This window comes from Hyperoodon ampullatus (genome assembly GCF_949752795.1).
Source record: "Hyperoodon ampullatus genome assembly, chromosome: 15".
Taxonomy (NCBI): Eukaryota; Metazoa; Chordata; class Mammalia; order Artiodactyla; family Ziphiidae; genus Hyperoodon; species Hyperoodon ampullatus.
In genome coordinates, this window is record NC_136928.1 from 66,501,359 (window position 1) to 66,528,966 (window position 27,608).

General features: G+C 48.2%; 1 protein-coding gene across 2 annotated transcripts in view; it reads right to left on the minus strand.

Annotated features, from left to right (window-relative positions):
• The window catches only part of PLB1 (phospholipase B1), a gene marked incomplete at its 5' end in the record, with an annotated part of 124,874 nt that overhangs the window by 80,595 nt on the left and 16,671 nt on the right, over positions 1 to 27,608 (minus strand). The window contains 13 exons of one of the 2 annotated variants that reach the window (XM_079721284.1): positions 1,226 to 1,282; positions 2,330 to 2,434; positions 3,364 to 3,439; positions 4,298 to 4,371; positions 5,149 to 5,211; positions 12,078 to 12,164; positions 13,858 to 13,909; positions 14,473 to 14,563; positions 16,313 to 16,356; positions 16,939 to 16,979; positions 20,367 to 20,416; positions 21,616 to 21,688; positions 22,936 to 22,997. In XM_079721284.1, the coding sequence (XP_079577410.1) occupies positions 1,226 to 1,282; positions 2,330 to 2,434; positions 3,364 to 3,439; positions 4,298 to 4,371; positions 5,149 to 5,211; positions 12,078 to 12,164; positions 13,858 to 13,909; positions 14,473 to 14,563; positions 16,313 to 16,356; positions 16,939 to 16,979; positions 20,367 to 20,416; positions 21,616 to 21,688; positions 22,936 to 22,997 (875 nt within the window). Of the gene's footprint in view, positions 1 to 1,225; positions 1,283 to 2,329; positions 2,435 to 3,363; positions 3,440 to 4,297; positions 4,372 to 5,148; positions 5,212 to 12,077; positions 12,165 to 13,857; positions 13,910 to 14,472; positions 14,564 to 16,312; positions 16,357 to 16,938; positions 16,980 to 20,357; positions 20,417 to 21,615; positions 21,689 to 22,935; positions 22,998 to 27,608 lie in introns of both variants that reach the window. The other variant, XM_079721283.1, reaches the window with a different exon arrangement.

The following is a 27,608-nucleotide window of genomic DNA, read 5'->3' on the forward strand; positions in this document are numbered from 1 at the left end:
CTTCCTCGGACCCAGTGTAGGGTAGGCACCCTCTAGGCTGTCTTTTGTTGCTTGGGAGAAAGGTAACACAGGAGGAGAGAGGTTTGGCTGAGCTGGAAGAATCAGCCCTCCTCCCCCAGAGAGAGGGTGGAGGGAGATGAACAGCAAAGTGGTTTTCTGGGGCCTGACTGCTCAGGGGTCAGGCCCACCAACAAGGGTCCTTGTTCAAAGAAATCAAATGCCTTCTCCGAAGGCTAGTGTGACTCCATCAATCCAGGCTGCCTGGGCTGGCCCCTGCCCTCCCTGCTGTCTTACTGGCCACCGCACACCCAACTACAGCTGCTCATAGGACTCAGCACAGCACCTCAGTTTGAGGTGATGGAGAGAAATTTCTCTAATGCAAGGAAGAAGAAAACCAAGTTGCTGTCACTGGAATTCTAGGACAGTTTGGATGGGAAAAAAATAAATGGCAAAATCAGGTCTCTGTCTGGTGCTCTGGAGAGGTTCAAAGTTTTGACGGAACATTCCATCCACGGACTAATCCCAGACAGCCCTGGGGGACCTTCAGAGTCTGGGGGAAGCCCGTCACAGTCAGACTAAGAAGGGCCACCCAGGGTGAATACTCGCTGTGGGCCGGGAGGGAGCTCTACACTCTCCACGTGTTGGCTCGGGGGTTTCACAGGAAGGGAGCTGAGACCCTAAGTTCACACAGCTTGTGAGAGCTTTGAACCCAGGTCTTCATCACTCCACACTCACCCCAGGCACCACCCTGGGCATTGGAAACTTAAGTGTAAAATGAGGGAGAGCTGGACCAGGTTGCTACGCAAGCCTTCTCCCTAGTGCCCCGCTCCAAGTGAGGTCTCCCAGACAGATGCCAAGGAAATGTTCCTGCGTCCGGAAAGAGCAGGACTGAGGCTGCCCACGGAGCCATGCTCACTGTCAGGGCTGCAGCCCAGCTTCCGGGAAGAGGAGGTGAAACTCCCAGGTGGTCCCAGATGGGCTGTCACTGGATGTGGGAGGGACCCCTGATAGCCCAGAATCATCATCCTGGGGTCCTGCTGGGGTCCTTCAGCCCCTCCATCAGAGCCGTGAGCAGACGGGGCACGACGGCTGAGGCCCTGCTTCTCCTCCCATAGACTAAACCCCAGGCTGGCAGGGCAGTGCCCCGGGACCCCCAGCCACTCACCATGCTGTAGACTAAACCCCAGGCTGGCAGGGCAGTGCCCCGGGACCCCCAGCCACTCACCATGCTGTTCCAGAGAGTCAAGGCGAGGACGGTGGGATCCAGGAGTGGTCGCTCCCCCTGAAAGAGAACCAGATGAGAAGTCCCATGTGCCCCCAGGGATGGGACAGCCCTGCCGCACACTCTGAAGCTCTCCCGGCAGAGATGGGGGTCCTGATGCACCCAGATTCCATCTCTCAGTCCCTCCCCATCAATAATGGCGGGGACTTATAGGCTAGGAGGTGAGGGCCTATAGGGGCACATCACACTTCTGGCCGCCCCTCATCATTGTGGCGTTGTACATACCGAACTAAACAGCAGAAGGAGGTGACAGGGAAGTGATTCAGGTACGGTCTGAGTAGGAGAGGGGGATGGCAACTAATATTCCTCCTCCTGTTAAACATCACTGAAGTCCTGGAGGGACACAATGACTCCGATAGCAGGAGCCAGGAGCCTGGAGGGAGGGGCTGTCCCAGATGTACAGCGCTGAAGCCCCAGAGGCGTCAGAGACCTTGCTGAGCTGAGCACGTGTGCACCCACCACAGCGCTTGTGGTCTGCACGGCCCCCCAGGGGTAAGGGGCATTTGCCCAGTGACCTGGGTGAGGAAACAACTCAAAGTACCCTCCCTTGCAGGGATAGATGTGGAGGTGCCTGCAGGGGGAGGAGTGCAGTGTGGTGCCTGGAAATTCCACCCTGAAGAGTCACCATAGCTGAGAGATACTGCAGGCTGCCAAGAACCAGGCGCCGCTCTAAGGTCCTCACATGTATTTAATCATCCTGACAACCACTCTAGCAGGCGGAATGTTAATAACGGCCCTGATTTCACAGATGAGGAACCAAAGCACAGAGAGTTCAAGCAACGTGCCCAAGGTCACACAGCCGGCCCGTCCCAAAGCCAGAAGCCGTCTGGCTGGAGTCCACGCTCTTCACCTCTGGGCGGCCCTGCCTCCCAGAACCTTCCTCACGGGGCCATCCAACCCCACGGGGAAGTTGTCCAAAAAGTATAAGAGAACACTGCAGCATTTCCCCCTGAGACTACACATCCTGGGCTCAGTGAAGCTCAACTGGGTTGGGAGGAGAGGGCAGGGGAGGGGGAGGGAGAGGGTGTGGGCCAGGCCCTCACTCACCGAGGGTGGCGGCAGGGCTGTCTCGTAGAAGAAAGGCTGGAAAACCACTGCGAAGGACTTCTGCTCGTTGTACTTGCTGGAGGCCAGGAGCTGTTCCCAGGTTTCCTGAAGAAAGGAGCACCAGCGAGGCTCAGCCTGCCCCATCCTCACACCAGGGAGTTCCCAGCAGCCCCCCGGTCAGAATCACCCACCCATGCTCTTCTGAATCACATGCTACTGGGAAGCTCCCTCTCATCTCACACTTCAGGGCCCTTTGATTAACTAAATCAGGTTTTCATTTTCCTCTGAAGTCCAGCATCAGGTAAGACCTGAGAACTATTCTCTGGGAGCTCAAGAAGTATACGCCAGCCCAGTATGTAGCTAGGGTCCCCACTCTCTCTTCAAGGGCTGAGTTCTGTAGAGGGATGTGCTATTAACCACTCAAAAAATGTCATGTCCAAAGCAATAGAAATGACATACAGCTTCATATAGAAAACTTCTCATACAAAACTGCTTCTTAAATATGTAAACACATGTCAATGGGAACCGTGCTTTGCACTGTTTGCTGGTGGGGATGGAGGCTTCCGCTGAGCCCCCGACACTGTCTTGGGGTCTCTCCTGTAAACTAGACGCACATCTTCAGCAGCCAGACCGTAGTCCGGGCTGCAGTCTGGGCATAAGCCTAGTCCAGGCAAACCCGTCCACCAGCCACAGATGCAGCGGCAGAAGGGGTGATGACGACCGAAAGCATCTCAGAACGATCTGCAGAATTCTTCAGCATCTTTTACCGTAGGTACCACCACCACCCTCCACTTCCATCCACTCCCCCCGCATTCCACCAGTACGGCAGTTCCCACTTTACATGCAGGAAAATCAAGTCAGCACCTGGAAGTGACGCAAGAGTAGCTGCTGTCTTTCGCTCCTGACTTTCAGTTCTGACTTCAGCTGGTGGGGTCCTACATCAGCAAACATGCACCCTAACTGCTCCCACCACCCCTGTTCTCATGACCACCTGCCCCCGTGAGCCAACAGGCAGTGTCCCAGAGTGCGCTCACCTGATAGGCCCACTGGGTCACAACCTTGGACAGCCGCGAGGTCTCCCCTGAGCACCTGCAGGGTTCGGCCGTGGGACTGCAGGTTAAAACAAGCGGGAAGTGAGCGTGGATGCCGCGTGGGGCCGTTTAGACTCCCTCTTGGAGGAAGGTGGGGCTGGGGGCACTGGGAGTTGCTTTGGGAGCCGGGGAAGGGGAAGTCGGAAGTCTTAGATGGCCCAGGAGAAGGAAGGAAGGAAGCACACCTTGGGGAGAAAAAAGGGTGCGTTATGGAGACGCTCCCTCTCACTTCATCTCCTGATGCACCGCCTCCCTCACTGCTCCTTCCCCAGAAACCCACCTCCTGTTCTCCCCTCCCCTGCTCTGAGCCCTTCCTTCGCCTTCCTTCCTCTTCAACCCCCCATCCTCTCCGCACTGTCCTCTCCTTTCCGTTGCCACCACCTACGACGCCCCTGCCCTGACTTTATCCACGTGAACTCCTTTTCCACATGCCAAGCCAGAAATCTCAGGATCTGGGTTCAGAAAGTTTAAATTCTCTGAAAAATCTCAGAAATACATGGGAATCAAGTTGTGTGAAAATAAAATACAATTAGACGAAATTGTCTTTCCAATTTCTGGAAATAATACTTCTTGGCTTACAGCTGTTTTGCCCAAGCTGGTTTTTAAACTCTCAAGTCACTCTGGTGGGGGTAGGGCACCTGTCACTACATCAACCAGGCTGCATATTTCATCCTTTAACTCAGTCCCCAAAACAGTGCGGCAGAGGGCCCCTTCCGCAGCCTGACTGCCCCCGCTGGCTGTGTGATCTCACACACGGCGCTTTGTCTCTCTCCGACTCCACGCCTTGGATCAGTTGATGCACGTGAGGTGTCTCACGCAGTGCCTGGTGTGTGGCACCAGTTGACAAATGCTGGTCCCTTTCCACTTCCCTTTTTACCTGAGCGGAGTCCCCTGATGCGAGCCCCTCAGAACCTCGGAGAGATCCACCAGGTTCACAAATGCTTTGGGGACCTAGGGGGATATGAGGGGCAAGGTGAGCATTGGCAAAGTCGCTGCCCTGTGGCCTCTCTGGAACCACTGGTTTGAGCCTAGTTTGGGGTCTGGTTGAACATGACGGGACTCTCCTTGGTTAAACAGGCAGGCCCTTTGGGACATGGTTGGTTGGGGTCAGTGCGAAGCTGTCAGCTCTGTCGGCTGCGCCATCCAGAAATGTGTCATTCACCGCCCCTCATGGTGGGCAGGGCACCTCCCCAACACAGGGCAGCAAGACCCAGTGGTAATGGGACTGTGGGCCCTCTTCCTCCCTAGGGCAAGACGGGGAAGGTGAGAACCCTGAGCTTCCCTGGGATTTCCAGGACCTGCAGTGCTCACACTAGTCACTTAGGGAAGCCTTGAGAGTTCTCAAGGTCCCTGCAGGCTCCAGGCCATCACTGCCCCAGACACAGAGCCAGGCCTCAGGAAAGAGAGGGTCACAGAGACTCCAGGGAGGAACAGGGCTGTTTCCTCCCTCCTCCACAGGGGCCTCTCTTAGTAATATCCTTTGCACGAGTGAAGAGCTCTATCTGTGACCCGTGTTTTCATCAAAAGCACTCCAGAGCCTTCCCTTTCCCTGGGGTCTTGGTCTCCCTCCTGGGAGTCCATTTCCCCGTCCTGGTGGCGGCCATTCGGAAGAAACCAGAACCGGTCCCACCAACCCACGGAAGCGCAGCTTCTCCCGGGTACTGCAGGTGCCCGTGAGGGAGCTCCGGGTGCCTGGTCCCACCAAGCTGAGGGGGCTGCCAACCTCACCTCCTGATGCAGGTAGTCCAGCATTCTCGTCAGCTGGTCCATGCTGCTCGTCACATGTCTTTGCTGTGGAAGGAGAAATGTTCTGAGTGTGGGTGGGGACGGGGGACACGGGACAAAGATGCCCAGGCTCACGCTGGCCTGTGCCTTCCCCTCCCCAACCCCCATCCCCCCTCGACAGAGATGATCGTAACAAAAGCCCCATCTAGACCCCAGTTTCCCACACACAAGTGTAGAGTTTCCAGAGCTTCCTGGGAATTTTTTTGTCCATTCTCTGACTTCCCCAACACATCACCCACCAGGAAAAAAGTAAACTCTCCCAAATGAGAAGTTCCGTGTCAGGGAAGGGCAAACCCAAGGTCAAGGCAATTCTAAAGCTCACACGAGGGATATGAGACCAGATTTATTCCCAAAGATTGATGGAATCACTTTGATCTGAAGAAAATCAGGTCCAAAGGGGGAACGCTTGGATTTAAGGACCCAGACGAACCTCAAAACTTCCACATGGCACTCTTACCAGACCTTTCCCTGCCACATCTGCCCTAAGAAAAGGGCTCCTGTCACTGAGCATTTAAAGACACCTCCTTTCCACCCAATTCCTTGCAGGTAATGAAAATAAACAAATGAGAGCCCTTCAAAAAACAACCCTGGTTTACCTTTTCAGCGTAAAAACAAAACAAAACAAAAATAAACTTTGCAACAAGACAGATACCTAAGCTGCCTGCAAACCTGCTGTCCCCTGAGGCGACTTGGCTCAGACAGGAAGACAAAGCAGGCCTAGCAGCCGTTCTGTTTCCTGTGGGGGGACACAGGCGGTGACTCTGGAGACAGCTGCCCATCAGTCGGGCTGGGACTGAGTGGAGGGCAGCCTCCCGCCCCTGTGTCCCCTCTTTGGTGCGAGGCTGTCCTCTGGAAGCCAGTCCAGCCCAACCTGCTGCCATAGCCAGCAACAAAGCCTTCTGTCTCATTGTTTCTCTCCCTGAGCATGACATTAAGCATGACTTTCCCTTCTTAGGAGTCATAGGAACTTTGGTCTAGAAAGGTCCTCACTGCCTGTATCATATTCAGGGCATCCCTCTTCCCTCGGGGAAGCCCTGAAGGGGCCTCCCCAGACTGCAAACCCTGATTTAGAAACCTCTTAGTCAAGGTGCTGATTCACTGGTACAGAGTGAATCAGGGCCCACCTAGGCTTTCCAGGTATTGAATGGTTGTCCTTGGAGCACCAACTGTCCCTGTTCCTTAGTGGAAGACATGATGCTCCTATAAAATGTCCCCTGCTGGGCTTCCCTGGTGGCACAGTGGTTGAGAGTCCGCCTGCCGATGCAGGGGACACGGGTTCGTGCCCCGGTCCGGGAAGATCCCACATGCCGCGGAGCAGCTGGGCCCGTGAGCCATGGCCGCTGAGCCTGCGCGTCCGGAGCCTGTGCTCCACAACGGGAGAGGCCGCAACAGTGAGAGGCCCGCGTACCGCAAAAAAAAAAAAAAAATGTCCCCTGCCTATAAGGTCACACATGATAAACTCCTCCATAACTCGAAGTCAGGAAAAAGCTTATTTCTTCAAAAGAACTTACACATTTCCATATTTTGCCCCCAGAATCAGAAGAATGCTCTGTTATCAAACATGTGCCTGCAACCACGCTTAACTTTTTCTACCAAGTATTTATCTGGGATTTATTCCATGAAGTAAGATTATTCAGTCAAAAGACACAAACACTTTTAGGTTTCTTGAGTCATACTGCCAGCGTGTCCTCCAAAATGTTGACACCTGTTTCTAAAGGCATCTGCAACGAATAAATGGGTATATTTTTGAAACCAAGTGTTGTCATCCATTAGATACCTTAAACTACAACTTGCTTAACAAATAATGAACTGTAATCTGCCTTCACTGATCAAGCTCCCTTTAATTGTTTTTAAAAAAACTTGCATGTCCTCCAAGCATTCCATGGCCTAAACAATAAGATGTTTGCCCAAGTTGTGTTTCAGGAACTTGGAGTCAGCTGTTCACTGGCTCGAGCTCCAACTGGACAAGACTGGTTGAGACCTCCAACTGGGCGTGTGTTGAGTGTCCCATCAGTGACCTTCTGACGTCAGAGGGCCCAGAACATGTTAACACTACCATTTTCTGAACATGCATCCCATGAAGAAGCATGTGTCCCCTGAAGAAGCATGGAGCTTAGTTGCACCTGCTCAGAGTGATTACCTCACCTGTTTCTTCTCTCCAGTCATCTATCCCCCACATCCCCCACATTCCCCATGCCTCGGACTGCCCTGCGTCTTTATCCCATAAATATCCCGAGGTGGATTTGAGATTTGTTCTCACATCTCCTCACTTGGCTGCCTGTTGAATAAATCTTTTCTTTCTGCAAACCTCGGTGTCCCAGAATTTGGCCTGTCATGCATGGGGCAAACAAACTTGATTCAGTAACAGAGTTTTGCAGTGTCAGGCTTTGTTTTTCTTTTCCTTTATTTTTTCTCTTCTTGCAATTTTGTTCTTACTCCATATAACTAGACTTTAACTGGAGAACAGTAAGCAAGAGTCCAGACCCTAAAAGCATCCCTGTGTCACTGCTATGAGCCAGGTTACTAGCCACCTCTGAAGCACCTGCCTTTGAATTGCTGCATCCACCATAGCAGCCCTGAGGAAGCACCATCACTGCCTAATGAATGGTTCCTGGTCTCACTCTCTTATGACTTTGGTCTTAAGAAATCCCTAAAGAACACATGTGGACACAAGCCCTTGTCTATTCCCCATGAAAGGAGCCCAAAGGTCTCTTAGGGGAGGAAAATTCCAGGTGCTAAGTAGGGCAGGACAGGAGTTTAACATTTCTTCTTGACAATAAAATACCTTTTTCTCACATGAACTCTTATCAGGAAACCTGCCACATGTATGCCACAGTTAAAGGCAGAGCTGCTCTGTGAGGTCGGGTGGAAGCCTGCAGCCCCTGGGACTCTGCAGGACAACCCCTGAGGGAGAGGCCATGCCTGGGATGTGCTTTGGGGATGCAGAAGTGCTGTGTAAGAGCTTCTCAGATGGGGGATCCTGGTTAGCTGTGTCCAGAAGCGCCACCAGGAAGACTAGGAGGTGAGGGCTGGGTCTGGGCTGCAGAAGCAAGAGTGCAGGAGTGAAGGGAGGAACCAGCCCGCCCGGGCCAAGGAGGCCGAGAGCCAGAACCATGAGCCACAATGTCCTTTGGGGGAAATGGAAGTGCAGGTGGGATTTATTCTAGGCTCCAAAGCCTTGGTGGTCTTTGTGCAAAAGGAAAATCAAGACGGGAGGAAAAATGCAATACAGTGGGAATTTGAGTGGATGATAGTAAACATCGCTTCAGTGAGTTCAGTTTACAGAGATTAAGTCACTGGTAGGTAGCCATTTAGAAATCAGGAGTGGAGCATAACTACTTTTGTCATATGTTTACAACCAATTAAAAGTGTGAGATTCTAAGTGTGAATAAACCTAATCCATATGTATCAACATGACTAGATCCTGAGGGAATTTCACATACTGATAAAAAATCACTGGCTTTGATAACAACAAGTGTTGGAAAGGTTGTAGGGAATGGGTGCGCTCAGACACTGGTGAGAATATGTGATATTGTCATTTGTAATACGAGGTATATATTTGGTCTTTGTCCCCTTTTATGGCAAAGAGCTCATAAACCTTTGGAATTTCATAAGTGATGAGAGTATAAAAGTGTATTTTGCTATGTTAATGAGGTGACTTTGGGACTACGCCTAAGGATGGGGGCTGGTTGCCAGGAGAACCAACCCTGGGATCAGAGAGTTGGAATTTTCAGTCCCCCAGCCCACGACCACCACCCAACCTGGGGCTGGAAGTTGAATCAATTGCCGTTGGCCAATTTTAGTCAATCCTGACTATGTAACGAAGCTCCATAAAAGCGCAAAAGGATGGGTTCAGAGAGCTTCCCTGTTGGTGACCACCTGCAGGTGCTGGAGAGTAGCCCACCTGGAGAGAGCATGGAAGCTTCTCGCTCTTTCCCCATACCTTGCACTATGCATTTCTTCCATCTGGCTGTTCCTGAATTATATCCTTTTATAATAAACCAAGAACCTAGTAAGTAAAATGTCTCCCTGGGTTCTATGAGCCACTCTAGAAAATTAATTGAACTCAAGGAGGGGCTTGTTGGAACCTCCAATCTATAGCCAGTTGGGCAGAAGCTCAGGTGACAACCCGGACTTGGGATTGGCATCTGAAATGGGGGGTGGGGACAGTCTTGCAGGACTGAGCTCCTAACCTGTGGGATCTGATGCTGTCTCCAGGTAGATTGTGTCAGAAGTGAGCTGAATTGTAGGACACCCAGCTGGTGTCTGAGAATTGCTTGGTGGTGTGGAAAAGCCCCTTATATGTAGGGATTGGTCCCAGGATATTAGAATATAAAGGTGTTTAGCTCCTTTGGAGGGCAATTAGGCAGTCCTTTAAGACTTAAAGTGTATGTATCTGATGACCAGCAATTCTATGTTTACGAATCTACTCAAGGCACTTTCTTCAAACTGCTTTGATCATGACCCACAGTGTGAGATATGTTTCACATCACAACCCGGTACAAACATATCTATATATAAATGAAGCAAAAATAATCACGAACCAACACTTACCTTACTACATGCAATGAACTCTAATATTTTATAGTTGATTCTAGTCTATTTCTTTTTTTATAATTTTTGGTTGTAATCTTTTAAACTGATTTTTGACCCACTAATATACTTCCATCTATAATCTGAAATATAATAAATTACATTGTAATTGAATACAATGAAATATAATCACTGTATTTAGAAAACCACCATGTTAAGTAAATGAACAAGATTGTTTATATTAGTGGAAAACTAGAAACACCTAAATGGCCATCAATACAGAAATAGTGAAATAAAATGTAGTAATGTACACAGTGGGATACTATTTAGGAAGTAACAGGAATAAACTCAATCCATATGTGTCAACATGACGATCTCAAAAACACTTGATTAGTGAAAAAATATTGTTCAGTAGTACATACGATATAATACTATTTATGTTAAATCTCTCTCTTATATACACACACATAAAGGAATACTAGGATTTACAGATATGCAAAAAGTTTGGAAATAAAAAGAGAGAGAGGATTGGAGGTGGTGGCTAAAGGGTATTTTAGCTTTAACTATAATGTTTCACTTTTTAAAAGAAGAAAGCATCTGTGCATTGTGTAACTAAAATTTAATAAAAATAAATAATGCATAAATGGACACATGCACACAGGAATACATCATGTACGTATTCAAGAATGCGTGTAATGTATTGAAGGAACAAATACATGAAAGAATGCAAGAATTCACATAGGAATGCTTGAACACAAGATAAAATATATGGAAGAAATCATGAATGAGTGTAAGTATCAATGAATACATTCAAATATTAAAAAATCAAACAAATGCCAGCATGAACAAACTCATCATAAATACAATAATGTGTGCCTGCATGTAAGAAGAGAGAATGAATTGATGCATGAATAGATAATTTATGGATGGATGAATGGATGCATGGATGGATGGATGCGTGGATATATAGAGGAATGCAGCAATGCCTAAATACTTGTTTGAGCATTTCAGTGCATGAATGTGTAAATTCATGAGTAAATTTTGGTGTGCGTAATGGCCAAAGTGCAGGGGGTGGTGCAGAGAATAAACAGGGCGTGGAAATTTCGCTTGGTATGGGAGAAAACAGAGGTGAAGTAGAATAAGCTTCAAGATCTATACGCCACAAACCCAGGAGACCTGCAGGACTATTGTTTAACAAGAGCTGATGAGGGAAGGTGGGCTTCTGTCAGCGTTCTCCCAGGGCCTAACATCACCAAAGGGAGGGGATTTGGGTGGTGGAGCAGGGGTCATGGGGCGTCTGGAGGAAGGCAAGAGTACGTATTTGGGAGGGGGCACAGAAAGGAAGAGGACAGCATCTCAAGAAACTTCACCCTTGTCTGTGCCATGGTCTGGTGGAGGCCCTGGAAGGCTGCTGAAAGGACAGTGGGCAGGTAATTGAGCTGCCGTTAAGTGGCAGGGCCAGCTTGGTGGCAGTCAGGCTTCAGGCTCCAGAAGAGTCATCTGTGTGCCATTTATGTCACCATAGCCTAGGCCTCTAAGCCACCCTCTCACTTTCAATTGATCCTAACCTGGACACTTGTCAATAAAGACTTAAGTCATAGTCAGTCACCCACATAAACATTTTAAAAGTCACATGTTTCATATCTCATTCCTGGCAACGCCAAAGAGCCTGGAAGATATAGTCTACCTAATAAACAACTAGACAACTTCCCACTAAAACTAGAGTTCACGGTGAACTAGAGTTCAAGAGGTGTTATTGAAAGTACTGCTTTGAGGCTTCCCTGGTGGCGCAGTGGTTGAGAGTCCGCCTGCCAATGCAGGGGGCACGGGTTCGTGCCCCAGTCCGGGAAGATCCCACATGCCGCGGAGCAGCTGGGCCCGTGAGCCATGGCCGCTGAGCTTGCGCGTCCGGAGCCTGTGCTCCGCAACGGGAGAGGCCACAACAGTGAGAGGCCCGCGTACCGCAAAAAAAAAAAGTACTGCTTTATTTCCTAAGTTCAGCATTCAAATGAAATCAGAGTTAAAAGAGGCAAAATGATTTTTTAACTAGGAAGCGGATTTTCCTCAGTTGCAGAATGATCATTGACTCAGCTTATCTATACCATGGTTTCCTTTTCCTGAATGGTAGGGATGGTAAGTTAAAAACACCTCTCCCTCAATATGTTTCCTTGAGCCCTTAGATATTTGTCTGTCTCTCTACCTGCCTGCCTGCCTGTCTGCCCTAACTCTGAAACAGGTGCTATCAGGCCCAGCCTGCCAGTTGTAGATCAGGCAGGTTTAGTTCCTTCTGCACCCACCCCAGCATCTGCAATCCCTCTGCCTCCCAGCCTGTGGTTTACCTGTTGGGCGGAGGGACACAGGTGACACTGGCTAGTGTTACTGAAGAACACACTGATGAGCTTCCAGTCATTCTGAAAGTCAAGTTGCTGGAAGAAAGGACAAGAGCATCAAAAAGAGATGGTGGTGAAACCTGAAGCCAAAACAACTGCTTGCTTTGCCTGTCTTTCCATTTCATACACCCACCCCCATAAAACCATATGTATGGATTTTTTTTCTCCAAAAGGAGATGTATATGGTGGGAATTTAAAGTGGTATAAACTGCTCTACAAGGCAGTTTGGCAAAACTTATCAAAACCTTTTTTTTTTTTTTAAAGGGCTTACCATTCGATCCAAGCCTTGTTCATAAGAGTCAAAAATTGGAAACAATATAAATGTCTAAAACAGAGGATTGCTGTGTAAGTTGTGGAATGCTCATAAGACAAAACACCATGTAGTTGTTAAAATGATGCTGGAAAACATAAGTATTGTCATGGGAAATATGATACCGAGAAAAGCAGATTATAAAAAGCTTCTACATCTAGTAACGTCCCTATTTTATAAAATATATACAGATAAACGTGCTTGGAAAAACTGGGGAAGGGAATGTACACCAAGTTGGGAACAGTAATTCTCTCTGGGTATCATGTTTAAGGATGATTTTAATATTCTTCTGTTTGTGTTTTCTGATCTTTCTCTAATGAACATGTGTTATGTGGAACAAAAAATAAACTTCTGTTTTTTAAGAGGCAGCATGGTGTACTTGAGGAGCATTGGTTATGAATGAGGCACTTTTAGATTTTAGCTCTTAACTTGCTGAGTGAACTCGGACGGGTCACAGGACTTTTGGGGACTTCAGTTTCCTCATCTGTAAAATTACAGGATTGGATTCAAGCCCTCCCAGCCATTTTCCAGAATGTTACGACCATTCCAGAAATTCAGGAAGTCTCTTGTGAGGAGGAAACCAACGTTTTATGGCATCACTCCTGTAATTGTCCCTGTCCTTGTATAACCTGGAATGACCTGGCTTGAACGCCTGAACTCTTTAATGAATGCGTGACTGGCCTTAACAGTGGTTTCCCTTGGTTCCAGTGGTCCAGGCTGAGACCCTGGTTAGAGCCAGCTTGGTAGCAAGGCTTGCCTTGACTTGATACTTGTTCATAAGGAGAGCACAAAGGATTAGAGGTGGCTAATTACAAGCCCATATGTGAGTTTCTGAGTAAAGAGTGTCTGAAGTGCTAGAAGAGTGGAGACCAGGGCCCCAGCATGTATGTTACGGAAGCCTCCACCCAAGAACTAAAATGGGTATCGTAATTAATAACGACAGCAGTGGCCACTTTAGTGACCATGACAGCTGCAGCCTTGCACTGAGCACTGCCTCTGTGCCAGGCACATCCAACACCTCATTGAATCCACCCTAAGCCCTGTGCTACAGGTCCTTTTATTACTCGCATTTCATAAGTGGGAGAACTGAGGCTCAGAGAGGTTAAGTGCCTTACCCAACATCACACAGCTAATAGGTGGAAATTCAGGATTCACACTCAGACTGGTCTCCCTCTGGAACCCAAGCTGTCAGCCACCTTGCTGAGCAAGAAGTTATTTAGCCCCCCTGCTGACTTTCGGCAGGACCATATTGTGAACATGAGAAGCGGCCTCCAGAGAATCACCAGGGGAAAGGCAGTCTTAGAGGGCCCAGGCCACACTGGTTGCCTAGTTCAGGGCATGATGGCCCCAGGGCGTCAGCTGCCTGATTGCCTCTCAGCAAACACAGATGGCCCCCAACAGAGTCGGATGGATTCTTACCTGGTTCTCTTTCATGTTCCTCACCAGCTCTTTTGCCTGAATCCACAAGTCTCTGCACGGAGGGAGGGAAGCAGAGAGAAAAATCAGTTAAATACAACTTCGCTGAGGGCCGGAAGCTTGCCCCTTGCCTCAGCCCACATGCCAGTCTCTGAGCGGGAGGCTGCACTACACCACTCCTGGGTTCTGGAGGGCAGACATTGACCTGATTTTTTGTTTGTTTGTTTGTTTGTTTTTTGCGGTACGCGGGCCTCTCACTGTTGTGGCCTCTCCTGTTGCGAAGCACAGGCTCCGGACGCGCAGGCTCAGCGGCCATGGCTCACGGGCCCAGCCGCTCCGCGGCATGTGGGATCTTTCCAGACCGGGGCACGAACCTGTGTCCCCTGCATCGGCAGGTGGACTCTCAACCACTGCACCACCAGGGAATCCCAACCTGTTTTTTTAAGTTAGGCCCATCAAGCAGACTAAAATCAGTGCAGGAGATAAGCTTCGGCTTTAACACAGATCTCTAGTTTTAAGCCTCTGACTCTTCCAGCCCACCACCCCAAATCCTCCCATCTAGAAACCCAGGACTAACAGGAGTGCACAACCCTGCAAAGTGCCAGAAAAAGAGCTTACTCAGCACCATTACGGGGTACCACTCCCTTCCCAGGGCTGCAGACAGGCCTCAGGACAGATGGATTGAAGTGTCTGATGACATCTGAAAGAACTAAAGAGAGAGCTGGTTTGAGGCTGTGGTCTCGGCATGCGGAGGTCACCTGTAAAGACGGACCCCCTTTGGGGTGAGGTACCAGGGTCATTGTCCCTGTTCCGAAGCATGAGCTGCCTCGGGCTGTGAGGTCAACCTCGTAGCAGGCCCCTAGAAGTAAACGGAGCTGAAAAAAATGAGCATTCGTCAGGTGCTAGGCCAGGCCGAGTGCTAAGCACTTAGGTGTGTGTGAAGGAAACCTGAGGCTGGGGGAAGCCAAGCTAGGTCCCCGAGGTCTCAGGGCTGCCTGAGGCGGCTGGGATCTGAGCCTGAGCTCTCGGACACTGAAGCTCTTCACTGTCCTGTGCTACTGACTCGTTCGGGAAAGTGTGCTGGGACAGGGACCCGGGCAGGCTCCCTTCCCGCCACCCTCCCTCCTCCCGAGAGCGACAGCAGGGCGGGAGATCTCCGGGGAACACGCAGAAAACTCATCCCAGAGCTGACAGCCAGAGGACCGCTAAAAATAGTGCTGTCAGGAGCAGCTAGGCTTCGTCTTGCTTCCCAGAGAGCAGAGGGCAGACTGGGGAGAGTGTCACGGCAGGGAGGTTGCACTGCCCCACCCCAGTCCCCCTTGCTTTTTGTCCCGGGGCTTCGTGGGAACGGAATCCAGGAGGCGGCTTTAGAGGGGCCGCCTTTGAAGGGAGCTGACACTGTGCAGGCAGCAGATGGGGACCCTCCCACCACTTGGGCCATCAGTATCCTCTCACCTGTCAATCAGATCCTGGAGGGCTGCATACCGGGCCTCAGCCTCTCCTGCTGGATGGTGAGGGCTGAAGGCAGGACCAGTTCCTTATTTATCCTTAGCCTTGCAGGGAGCCTCATAATTCCAGGCCCTTGGTGCAATTCACCGGCTGAACTGACAGGATACCAGCTACCTCACTCGTCCTCACGCTCTGCTCGGTGTCAGCTCAGTAGAGCGTCTGCATTCTCGCCCAAGTCTCCTCACTCTAATTATGGAGTGAAAAGTGGTGTCCCTGCTCTCGACTTGTGAGCACCAAGCATAGGTGACTCTATCCACCAGGCTAATTCAGCCGGCATTAAGGGACTCAGGGGTGCCGGGATGACTTAATCTACTTGCAAGGGACCTCTGATATTAAGTGAAAAATAACCAGGTTAGAGATAGCATATTCCTAAGCACATTCCTATATAACAAGGCCAAAATGTTAACAATGATTATGTCTAGATAACAGGATTACAGTTGGTTTTCATTCTTCTCATTTCATTTTCCTGAATCCAACTGAGATATTTGTTTTGTAAGTAAGGGAATTACTACAAAATGAAATAAACTGAAAATTAGAGCTGGGTCTTCTCCTTGGTGTGATGGGGGGTTAGGGGGTGGAGGCAGTGAATGGTGGACAGGTTCCCAGATGAAGTGCTGTAAGTCCAGCCCTGGGGTCCCGGGGGAGAAGGAGCCTCAGGACTCTGGTCCAGCCACCCCCTGACCCCTTTCCCATGTCTCCGAAGCTTAACCCAATGTCTCCTTGAGGCTCTTTGCTCAGGGACTCTCAGATACGTTTCTCATGCCCTCCTTTCAGGGAATGTGTCTTTTCATACCCTGGCTCCCTATCTGTCCTCTCAGAATGCCTGCCCCTTTCCTCAGGCTCTGCCCCGAGGTGGCAATAGGGTACATCCTCTTCACTAACCGAAATGCTGCTGTGTCGGGAGGGACAGGGACAATCTGGATTCTGGCCATGAAAACACAGAACTCACCAGTCACAACGCCCATGCACGCCTGTGGTTCCTCGCCTTCAGTCCTGCAAGTAGAAGCCAGCATATAAGCCTCAGACTGCATTTGTCACCTTCCAACCCTTGCCCCCAACTGCTGTGGTCTCTTTCATAACAAGCATTGGCTAAGCGCTGCTCAGGTTCTGGTTTATCCTTCCTGGAGACAGAGACACACCTCAGATGGCAATGGAGTCACCAAAAGGGGGTGAGCAGGTCTGGACCCTTCTCCCCGCCCCCGTTAGTCTGGTCCAAAGTTGGAAGAGGATGCAGACCCCGTGTTGAACGAGCCTGACCCTGGTCCAACCCTGCTAGCTTCCTCCAGAGCAGAGCAAGGAGACTGGAAGAAGGAAGCAAGAATCCCACATTCGGCCTTTCCCACTTTTCCTCCCTTATTCCCCTTATTCGGGGGATTCTCGGGCACGGGGAGTGTTGGCCACAGAGGCAGGAGGCTGCATTCTGGTCCCCACTCTGCCGCCTGATCCTAAGTGAGCCTGGAGCAGGTGTCTCCTCCCTGGCCCTCAGGTTTCCCTGCCAATGAAGCAGGGAGATGAGAGCGGATCAGCTCTGAGGCTCCTCTCAACTCTGTTGCTCTGTGGTTCCAGGACAATTACCATTCTTGCTTCTCCAGGTCATCCGTCCCTGAGTCTGGAGGCTGGAAAAGATGCAAGGTGTGAGCAGCCCAGCCAGGGATGGCTGCAGATCCTGTCCTGGGGAGACCTCAGCTGCCTGCCAGACACCCCCTCCCACCAACAAAAGGGAACCCGTGGATCCAGAAAAAGGCCAAACCCACCCATGTTTGTTTTTCAGGGAGGGAAGAAAGAAGGTTAGGTTTTCTCCAAAGCTTGTTGGTTCAAACTCAGAGCAATAAAAGGTATAAACATTTTCTTCAGAATAGAAAACTGGGTGGGAGAGCCTAGACTTAAATGCATCTCTGTAGAATATTAACATCCCACATAGAAACAAAATAGATTGTTTTATTGTGATCTTCCATAATCTAAAACGTATTTGTGTATTGTTTGTCTCCCTTGCCTAGAACGTAAGTGCCATGAGGGCAGGAATTTGTGTCTGTTTTGTCCTTGATTATATTCCTTGGACCTAGAACGGTGTCTGACACATCATAAGTACTCAATATATACTTGCTCGATACTAATTTTTGATGCTTGGGATGTGCCCAGTACATAGGGATGCTTGGAATTGTGCCCAGTACATAGGGATGCTTGGAATTGCTTGGAATTGTGCCCAGGACATAGCAAGTGCCCAGGACATATTAGCTGCTGTCAGTAGTATTATTTTCACAGGTTCTGACACCAGTTTTCTCCCTCAGAACTCCTGGAAGACAGTGTCTGTGGTGCTGACAGGTGATGCTGTACCCACACTACCTACACCCAGCCTGCTGTTGCTTCCCTTCAAAGGACCTGCCTGCCCTTAACAACCCAGCTCCAATGACAGCCATTCAGTCTGTAGAACTGGGCCACACTTCTGGAGCCCTCTTGGGAGGGCAGGCTGACCATGACCTTCCTCTAACTGGGATGGAGTCCTCTCTACTTCTCAATAAGAGGGAGCTTGAAAGGAAAATTTCCAGGGAAAGGTAACACATTAAACAGAAAATCGCACACAGATGCAAGTCAGGGAGCATAAGGATGCCAGACAGGAGAAGTCCTGAGGGAGGCCAGCCTCCGGGGCCGAGGCAAGGGGGATAGGCTGTGCCCAAGCAAACGGGACCTGATTGACAGCAGAGGTTTCCCTCGGGAAAGCTGGATGGGGGTGGTGAGGGGAAGGAAAGGAGAGAACAAGAGGAACAAGGTGGAGAGAGTTGGGGAGAGCTCAGGGAGAGGTCACAGAGGGAAGGCTCGGACAAACCCAGCAAACTTCCATGCCACCATTTTGCCTGCTGCCGCCATTTTCTCCCCACACTCTTCATTGGCTGCCTGTACTGGAGACACACAAGTAAGTGAGACACAAGCCCTGGCTTCATGGAATTTGATATAGTGGATTATAACCTCTCTGACGTGGAAAATGTCTGTGACTCTTAGTTAAGGGAAAAAAAAAGTCACAGCTAGTATATTGCAGTATAACCCTATTTAGGTTATACACACACACACACACTTGCTCTCTCTCTCTCTCTCTCACCCTATATGTTGGAGAGTATGTGTGTGTGTGTGTTGAGGCAAGAGAAAAGGAGATGTGAATGAGATCTTCCATATTTTATACTATCTACATGTGCTTTGATTTTTTTCTTATACTGAACATGTATCACAAGTGTTAGCTTGAAAATAATTTTGATGAATCTGATCTTTAACGTTCTGTGAGGAAAAGGAAGTCCAGAGCAATGAGACAAACAAGTGCTAGTAATGGACACAAGTAAGCGATCGGCCTTGGCGACAGAAAGCCTCAGGAACTCAAAGCAAAAGCATCAGCCTTACAGACTTCCGTCTTTTTCATTTCACTGTCTTCCATTATTTTTCCCTGGTCTGATGTCTTTTATAAGCCAGGCTAAGCTCATGACAGCTGACTTTCAGGGCAGACAGAGGAAGGTAGCCTCCTAAGAACTGTGTATTCAGGGCTTACCCTGAAGGTTGAGGTGCCCATCAGTGTGATGATAATGATTCTGGGGCTAGGAGACCGTCATGGACTGAAACCGTCTCCCAGCGCCCTGGGCCTCAGGCTCCCAGGAGAAAGTGTGAGCTGAGTGACAGCAGGAGATGTGGGGCTGAATAATTCATGAGCGAAAGAACTCTCTCAGAGCTGGGACCAGAGAGTGGAAACTGTTGATTGGTTTAACTTTAGAAACCTGACTTGGGGTGGAGATTTCCCCGCAGTGAATTTCCCTGCCCAAGGAAGGAGAATTTGAGTCCTCCAGCTGGTGTCACACATTCCTGGCTCTAGGATGTAGCAATCAGCATGCAGGGACACACAGGCTCGGCGGAGTCAGTGTGCTCTGCGTGACATGAAACCTCTCTTCTCATTATTCCAATCCCCCCCTTCACATCCCTCCTACTGGGAAACCTCCACCTTCACCCTCATACACACACACACACACACACACACATGCACACGCACAGTCACATGTGCAGTTTTAACACCACCATCACAGGTAGAACAGCACAAGGGCGGGAGCCCTGGCTGCAGATTTCACTGGGCCCTGGTCAGTTTTCTAATGTGAAGTCCCATCCTTTACACACAGCTGGCGCTGTGCGTGGGGTAGCAGGACGGGCCTTGCAGGGAGGAGGCCGGCTGGGCCCAGGGGCAGGGGCTGAGGCTGCAGGGGGTACAGAGTGCAGCAGGGACATGGGAGGACATGGGGAAGGACATGTGGTAGGTAGAGGCAGGAGGAAGGCACAGGAGGGGAGAGGCAGGGGCATCCTGGTTCTGGTGCAGGAGGTAGAGCCGGGCGCCAGGGCAGAGCTGAGAACACCTGATTAGTTGTCTGTTCGGCTGGGGGCTGCTAGGACTTTGGGGGGCAGCAGTGCTGAGACCAGAGCAGGTGGGACTGTGGGAAGCCAGGACTGACTGGGGAATCACACTGGCAATTCCGCTCTGCTCTCCAACCCTCTTCTCTTTCTGCTCACCTCCTCTCTCCTCTCTCTTTCCATCCTTCCCTTCTTATTGCTTTCTTTCTCTGTTACCTGACCATATAGAACAATACCACTTACAATCTATTAGCAAAGAAGAGTGTATTTTTAAACATTTACCATGCAGGTAAGGACAGTTTTGTTCTTTATCTCATAAAGAGAAAGTTTAAGAGATTACTTTTAAAATTCTGTGTGACCTTTGACTTAATTTATCATTAGGTTTGATTTTTTAAATGAAACTCCAAAAGTTTCTTCATCCTAATGTAAAGGGAGGCATTCATTTCATTTAAGACAACAACAACATCAACTCAGAACCCTAGAGTTTAGGATGTTTTCCAACTCAGAGAATGCTCTTCTCTCCCCAAACGAAGCGTTCTGCCTGGTTACTAGGCGCTCATTCAGAAGGTCACCAGTCCCAAACCCTATACCTCCCACCTCCACCTCCTTGACAAACTCACAGTTTCCACATTGCCAATGGCTGCCACAAGTTTAATATCAGAAGGGCTCAGAGAGTGGACTGCAAAGACAAGAACGCATGTAAGAAGGTCAGATCTATATTCCCCACGATGCGGGCCAAGGGCGCCAAATGGGAGAAGCAGACCCATGTCCCCCACCCCAAGGACAGCTGCTGAGGCTGTGTCTGTTGGCTATGGGAGTGGGAAGCTGAAGATCAGGCAGTTGCTGGGAGCCCTGGAAACCTGCTCCAAAGAGGCTCACTCCTCTCTGGAGGCCACACTGCTAACTGGACTCAGTATCTCCAAACAGGTGTCCCATGGAAGGTCACTCACAGCCCTCATTTCCCTCTCACCTGGCCCTCTTTCTGCCTCTTACTTCCCTCTATCCCTTGGCTCTGCATTTCTGGGCCACCATTAATGAGTGAGATAGCAACAAATTAAAATGAAAACCATCTGGGTTCAAAAGGGCTCATGTTAGCTTGAAGGACTCAAAGCCTGTGAACACACATAAACACCAGATGCAAGCTGTATGCAAATGGTACACCAGGAAGCCTCCATGACCTACCTGGGCCCCCAGCATCCTTAGAATTAGGTTTCTTTAGAAACCACTGATATATTCCTTGGTCATGTTATGGGGGCATTCAAGGTAAGCCTCCTAAAGAAGCCACTTCCTAAGAAGTACATCAATTTCTTTTTCTACCCACGTTCCTTACATGACAGAATAGTAAGAAGAGCACGCTTAACTGGAAACCGCGGTAAGTCAGTACAATGCAAACATAAACAAATCCATTAAACGCAGTTTATAATGCAGCCACATAATAGGATAAAGCTGGAGAAGAGGACCAGCTCAAGAGCAACGTTCATAGCATCCAGGTATTAGATCAATGTAGCCCATTATAGGAATAATATGTCTAGAGCTGCCACTGTGGCTATATTACAGGACTGGGGAAGGCACGTGAGTGACCAAGCTCCAAGCCACAGCTCCTGTGACACGGTCGACCCACCTGGAGGTGAGCTCCCAGAGGGTGCCCTCACCCAGGCAAACCACTATGGGGTCATGTCGGTTTTATCTCTGCATGGTGTGTTGGGCTGTGTCCCTCCACAGGAATGACTGAGGGGGCCAAAAGAGGAAGGACTAAGGATGGGGAAGAGGGAAGGCTTGAACAGCCAAAAAGTGCAAGAGGAGCAGTGTTGGAGCCTCTGCTGGCCACACCAGAGAGAAGACGCTGGCCTTCCTGGCTCGTGGCTCAGCGGCACATACCTGAGTTAGAAGGCACATCAGATCCTGACTTCTTTGAGTTGCATGAGAATGGAAAACTCTTCAGGCTCTGCCACTGAAACCGAACATCAGAAACATCAACTGCCTTGTATGGAAATATTACAGGTCCTGAAAACTTGGTGTAGAAATGACCATGCACTTGTTGTACTAGGCTCAAAATCCAGAAGCAACAATTTTCCAGACATGTTCTTCTAACCCCTTACCCAGTTCACCTAGTAAAAGGGGACACGTGCCTATTGATGATGATTTTAGCAGATGGCACTTAAGGATACCCCAGAACAGTGGGGTGGAGAGGGAGGGAGAAAAAAGAATAAGAATAATTCTTGGAATAGCGAGAAAGTTCTGGAGATGGATAGTGGTGACAGGTGCACAACAATGTGAATATACGTAATGCCACTGAACTGTATACTCAAAAATGGTAAATTTTATGTATATTTTACAATAAAAAGGAAATCCTTAAGAAGAGACTCAGTATATCTAGACTGAAAAATTTTAAAATCTATTCTATCCTATTTTTTTTGTATTATCTGCTTTCTGTCTTTAAATTTGATTATTTACACAAAAGTAGGTATATGAGGCATTATGCTATTTGATGCTGGTAACTGGATAAAGTGGAAACTGGGAGACTCTCACATTCCCACTGGAACGGAATGTGTCCTAAGCCCAGAGGGGCTGCTGAGAGCACAGGAGGGACTCGGTGACCAGTGCTGGGGTCCTCAAGACCACTTGGCCTCCTCAGATGCCCGTGAAAATCCAGAGCAGCCTCTGCTTCTGTGAATCACATGGAGGGCTTTGGGAAGGGAGATTATATGTTTTCTCCCCAGAATTGAGAGTGGAAGGAGAAATACTCCAAAGGGGGAAAAATGTGCAAGAAATGAGTTGCTTGACCACATCTCTCTGTCACAAGGAGACACAAGTTAATTTCTCGTGAATTACCAATTTCGGTAAGAGATAAAGCATTTTCTCTCAACACTTATCTTGTAGATGTTCTGGGAAGATCTCACCCAGATGCCTTCAGATAACTCACAGCATCTGCTTCAAGGTTCACAGAGATAACCAGCCCATCTATAATCTTTCCAGACACTTCTGGGAACCACCTGCTCACTCTGCAGGGATGATGAGCCCCAAATTCCAGGGGATACAGTTATGCTCTGCCAGGCAGCCCGGCTATCCCTGGAGAAGCCACTCATCTAGCCCGTTCCCTCAAGGCCTCAGGGAGGGAACCTGCCAACTTGCATCAAGACTTAGATTCACCCTCTAGAAGGGAACTCATTCCCCCTCCCGTGAGGACAAAGCACTGACCTCTGGCCATAGCTGCTCTTCCAGTGTGTTCTCTCCAGGGGAGGTACGGGCCTGGGTAGTTCCTAAAAGAAAGCAAAAACAGTTCAGGTTATTTAGCTGGAAATTAACTCCCACCCAGATTTGCAGCTTTCGTGCCCTTCCTCCCTGCCCAACCTACGTGCCCTGCTCAGTAACATCCCTTGTGTTAGGAAAGTCCAGGTTCCATTCCTCCAACTATCACCTCCATTGTTTGGGACACTGTGCTTCCATTAATGCAGCCTATTAATCAGAATCCCCAGGATGAAAAGCAAAAGTGCTACCTGGGAGGGGTCAGCAATAACCCTGTATCATTCATGGGCACATCACCACAGATGCCTTTACTGGTTCCTTAGCAAAGGGCAGAACTCTCCAGGAGAGTAATTTTGGACAAATAGCTTCTGTTGTTTGGGGATCCAGGACAAATGAGGGAAGGCAGAGGACATCCGGGAACAGTCTGAAGGTGATGTGAGCTTAGGAGCTTAGCCATAACTATACACAGTAGCTGGACAGGGGCTGTCTCCAGTGGGCTTACTGACGGTGAGGCAAAGAGGAAGAAAAGGCAGGTGGAGAGCTGCTAAGACACTGTCCTTATCCCAGCTTACTTTGGGCCAGTCTTTTAAAACATTTTCTTTTTACTTTTTAAAAATATAATATATGTACAATGAGAGACTCATTTTATAAGCTAATGAGTTTTCCCATCAAACCTACCATCAAACTTTTAGCTACAGAAATAATAGTGTAGTGTACAATAACAGCACTCATTTCTAAATAAAGGAAACAAGACAATCACCCACGGTGCCACTATCCCTCTAGCCCAAGAGTGCTTTCATATGCTCACACCCTCCTGTCCACCATCAGGCTCCTGATCAGTCACACTTCTTATTCAGTTGTAATCAATGTGGATGCAATATTGTATCCTACAAGCTCCCTCTAATGTTGTATCATGAGCTTTCTTTCACACTGTTACATAATCTTGATGCTTACTCCAACACCTTCAAGAAACATTTATGATACTGATATGTAATCAGAGGTCTGGCTCCCTCGCTCCCTCTGGCTTCTCCCCACCCAGTTCTCTGCCCAGAGCGCACACTCCTTGTAAGAGCATATCATGCAAGAACCCCCAGACAGCATCAGACAAGGCTGAAGGGAGGCCTGACTTGGGGGAGAGAGCTTGATTTCTTTACCCCACCCTTCTTTTGCAGCTTTACTTTTTGACCCTGAAAAGAATTTATCTGGAGTTTCATGAGGAACAAGAGTATATTTCCATTTCATGCTCATGGTGAGATCAGGCACTGATTTCCACTTTGGAGCTCGTAACAGGAATGTTGGTTGTATCCTGCTGCCAGATCTCAGTGACCCTTTTGAAATGCCCAGAAGAAATGCTTCTGTGCAGAAAGAACCGCATGATGGGAAGGTGTTGAGGTGTGGACAAACACGGAGTGCTTGGAAGGGCTGGAGCAAAGGGTTCATAGCTGGAGGGGAGGGCAGAGCAGGGCAGGGCAGCGTAGATGAGGCTGCACAGACAGATGGCAGCTGGGCTGTGGAGCTGTGAATGCCAGGCTGCTCCACAGGCAACAGGAAGCCATGACCAGTCTTTGAAGAGATGACTGTTAGGGTGTGTTTTAAGATGGTCATCACTCTGGGGGTAGTGGGGTAGGTGAATTCACAGGGCAGAGATTTGAGACCATTTTGGTAACATTGTTTTTAAGCCAGGATAAAAATGTATATGGTAGTCAACACTTATATGCAGCTTCTAGGTGCCAGGCACTGTTCTAAGCACTTACGTGAAATAATTCATTTATTCCTCACAACAACTCTATGAGATAAATGCTATCATCCCCACTTTACAGTTAAGAAACAGGCCCAGAAAGGGTAAGTGACATTTTAAAGGTGACACAGTGAACACTTGGTGATGGAAGGACTTGGAAATGGGCAGTCCGGTCCCATGGGCCGTGCTCAGAACCAGACTAAGTGTAAGTCACAGCCTAAGATTTAGACCAGGGCTCAGCAAACTTCTTCAACATAGTTAATATGTTAGATTTTTCAGACTATACAGTCTCTGTCACAAATACTCAGCCCTGCTGTTGTACTGTGAAAGCCACCATAGATAACATGTAGACAAATTATAGAGACATTTGAATTTCATATAATTTTCATGTGCCATTAAATACCTTTCTTTTTATTTTTCTCAACCATTTAAAAATGTAAAAACCTTTTTGGATATCAACAAACTGATTTTAAAGTGTATATGGAGAGGCAAAAGACCCATAATAGCTAACAGAATATCAAAGGAGAAGAACAAAGTCGGAGGACTGACACTGCCCAAATTCAAAAGTTACTATAAAGCTACAGGATGATACTGGCAGAAGAATAGACAAACAGACCCATGGAACAAGAGCGAGGGCCCAGACACAGACCCACACAAATAGAGTCAACTGCTCTTTGACAAGAGTGCAAAGGCAGCACAATGGAGAAAAAACCGTCTTTTCAACGAATGATGCTGTAATAACTTGATGTCCACATGAAAAAAAAAATCGATCTAAAAATGTAAAAATCATTCTTAGCTCACAGGTCATACAGAAAGCGGCAGAAGGCTGGATTTGGCCCATGGGCTGTTGTTTGTGAACCAATGTCTGATCTAGACACTATTTTTGTTTATAATTAATTTTTATTGGAGTATAGTTGCTTTACGATGTTGTGTTAGTTTCTACTGTACAGCAAAGTGAATCAGCTATATGTATACATATATTCCCTCTTTTTTGGATTTCCTTCCCATTTAGGTCACCACAGAGCACTGAGTAGAGTTCCCTGAGCTACACAGTAGGTTCTCATTAGTTATCTATTTTATACATAGTATCAATAGAGTACATTTGTCATTCCCAATCTCCTAATTCATCCCATCCCCCTGATCTAGACACTATTGAAAAGAGGTCATCAAGGTGAAATGGGAAGAAAACATCTCTGGTGATCAGCAATATCCCTTAGCTCTGGGCATCCCCGATGGGAGCCTGGGATCCATCTCTAGATTATCATGCTGGTTGCTGCTGCTACAGCTCCTCATTGGGCTTTGCCAGCACCTTAGAGGAACACAGGTGCTAGAGCGACTCTCCCCTGGCCTTTGAGAAATGTCCCACTCAGCACATCTCCTGGTCCTCCAGGCTTCATGCCTGAGAAATAAAAAATTGCTCCTCAAAGAAAGCCTTTGGTCTCTGTTGAACATAGCAGTTTTCTATTAAAAATTTAAAAAAAAAAGATTTTTATGATCATGGATATGCTTGTACTCTATAATTTATAAATTTTAAAAAATTAAATAATATAAGCAGAAGATCTAACCCAGTTCCTGCACAAAGTGTATATTGAAATCTGTTAATTTTGATGAAAGGAGTTGTTTCATTATCAATCCAGAGACACAATCTTACAAAATCTATGGGATACAGCAAAAGCAGTTCTTAGAGGGAAGTTCATAGCAGTACAGGCCTTCCTCAACAAACAAGAAAAATCTCAAATAAACCACCTAAACTACCACTTAAAAGAACTGCAGAAAGAAGAGCAAAATAATGTCATTTGCAGCAACATGGATACAACTAGAGATTATCATACTAAGTGAAGTAAGTCAGAAAGAGAAAGACAAATACCATATGATATCACTTATATGTGGAATCTAGAATATGACACAAATGAACCTATCTATGAAACAGAAACAGACTCATGGACATAGAGTACAGACTTGTGGTTGCCAAGGGGGCGGGGGTGGGGGAGGGATGGACTGGGAGGTTGGGGTTAGCAGATGCAAGCTATTATATATGGAATGGATAAACAACAAGGGCATTTAAAAAAGAAAAAAAGAGAAAAAAATAATCCAGAGAGACAGATGTCATTATTAGTATAATTTTATAGCAATGAAAGTTAAAATTTTTCTTTAGAGAGGCGGGGCTGGGTTGAGAGACTCTATCTGCTGACTCTAAATCTAAAAGGTTTTAAAGGGGCTCAGAAGAGCTTGTTTTCGAAGAGATGGATCCCTACATCTTTCCCTGAAAACATCATGGAATCTTCTGGGCCTGATTTTTTTCCTCTGCAGACATTAAATCATGCATTTCCCCATTGTGTGTGTGTGTGTGTGTGTGTGTGTGCCCATCTGTTGAGAGTCATAAAGGCAGCAAGAACTTGAGGAGTAAAGAGCCAGAGAAAAGGACAGTAGAGAGAGTGAGTCCAACATTTGATGCTGTTTTTACCCTTGAAACACTTGCCAAATCATGGGCAACAGAAATCAGCAGGTAAGTGGCTAATATGCTGGGCAGAGCTTCAGACTGTCCACGGAGCTGGGGGGAAACATTGGAGTCCAGTGCCCATCAAGGAGGAGGTGCCCTGGTGAATGTCCCAGTCTTTTATTTGGGACTTCAAAGAGCTAGACCCTTGGAAGATGGATAAAGTGGAAATAGACCAGCCTCCAAAAAGACTGAAGCCCAGCTTTGAGTCAGTTCGATTCCCAGTATTAGATTAGGGTGATCTGCCCCTATCTAACTGCTTGCCCAAAGTAAAGCCTTTATGGAAGAAGACAGCACCATCTGGAACATACAGTTATTTAATTTTTCATACACAATGCCTGGCTTTCAATTAAAAAAAAATTCCCAGGAGATAATACCAAATAAACAGAA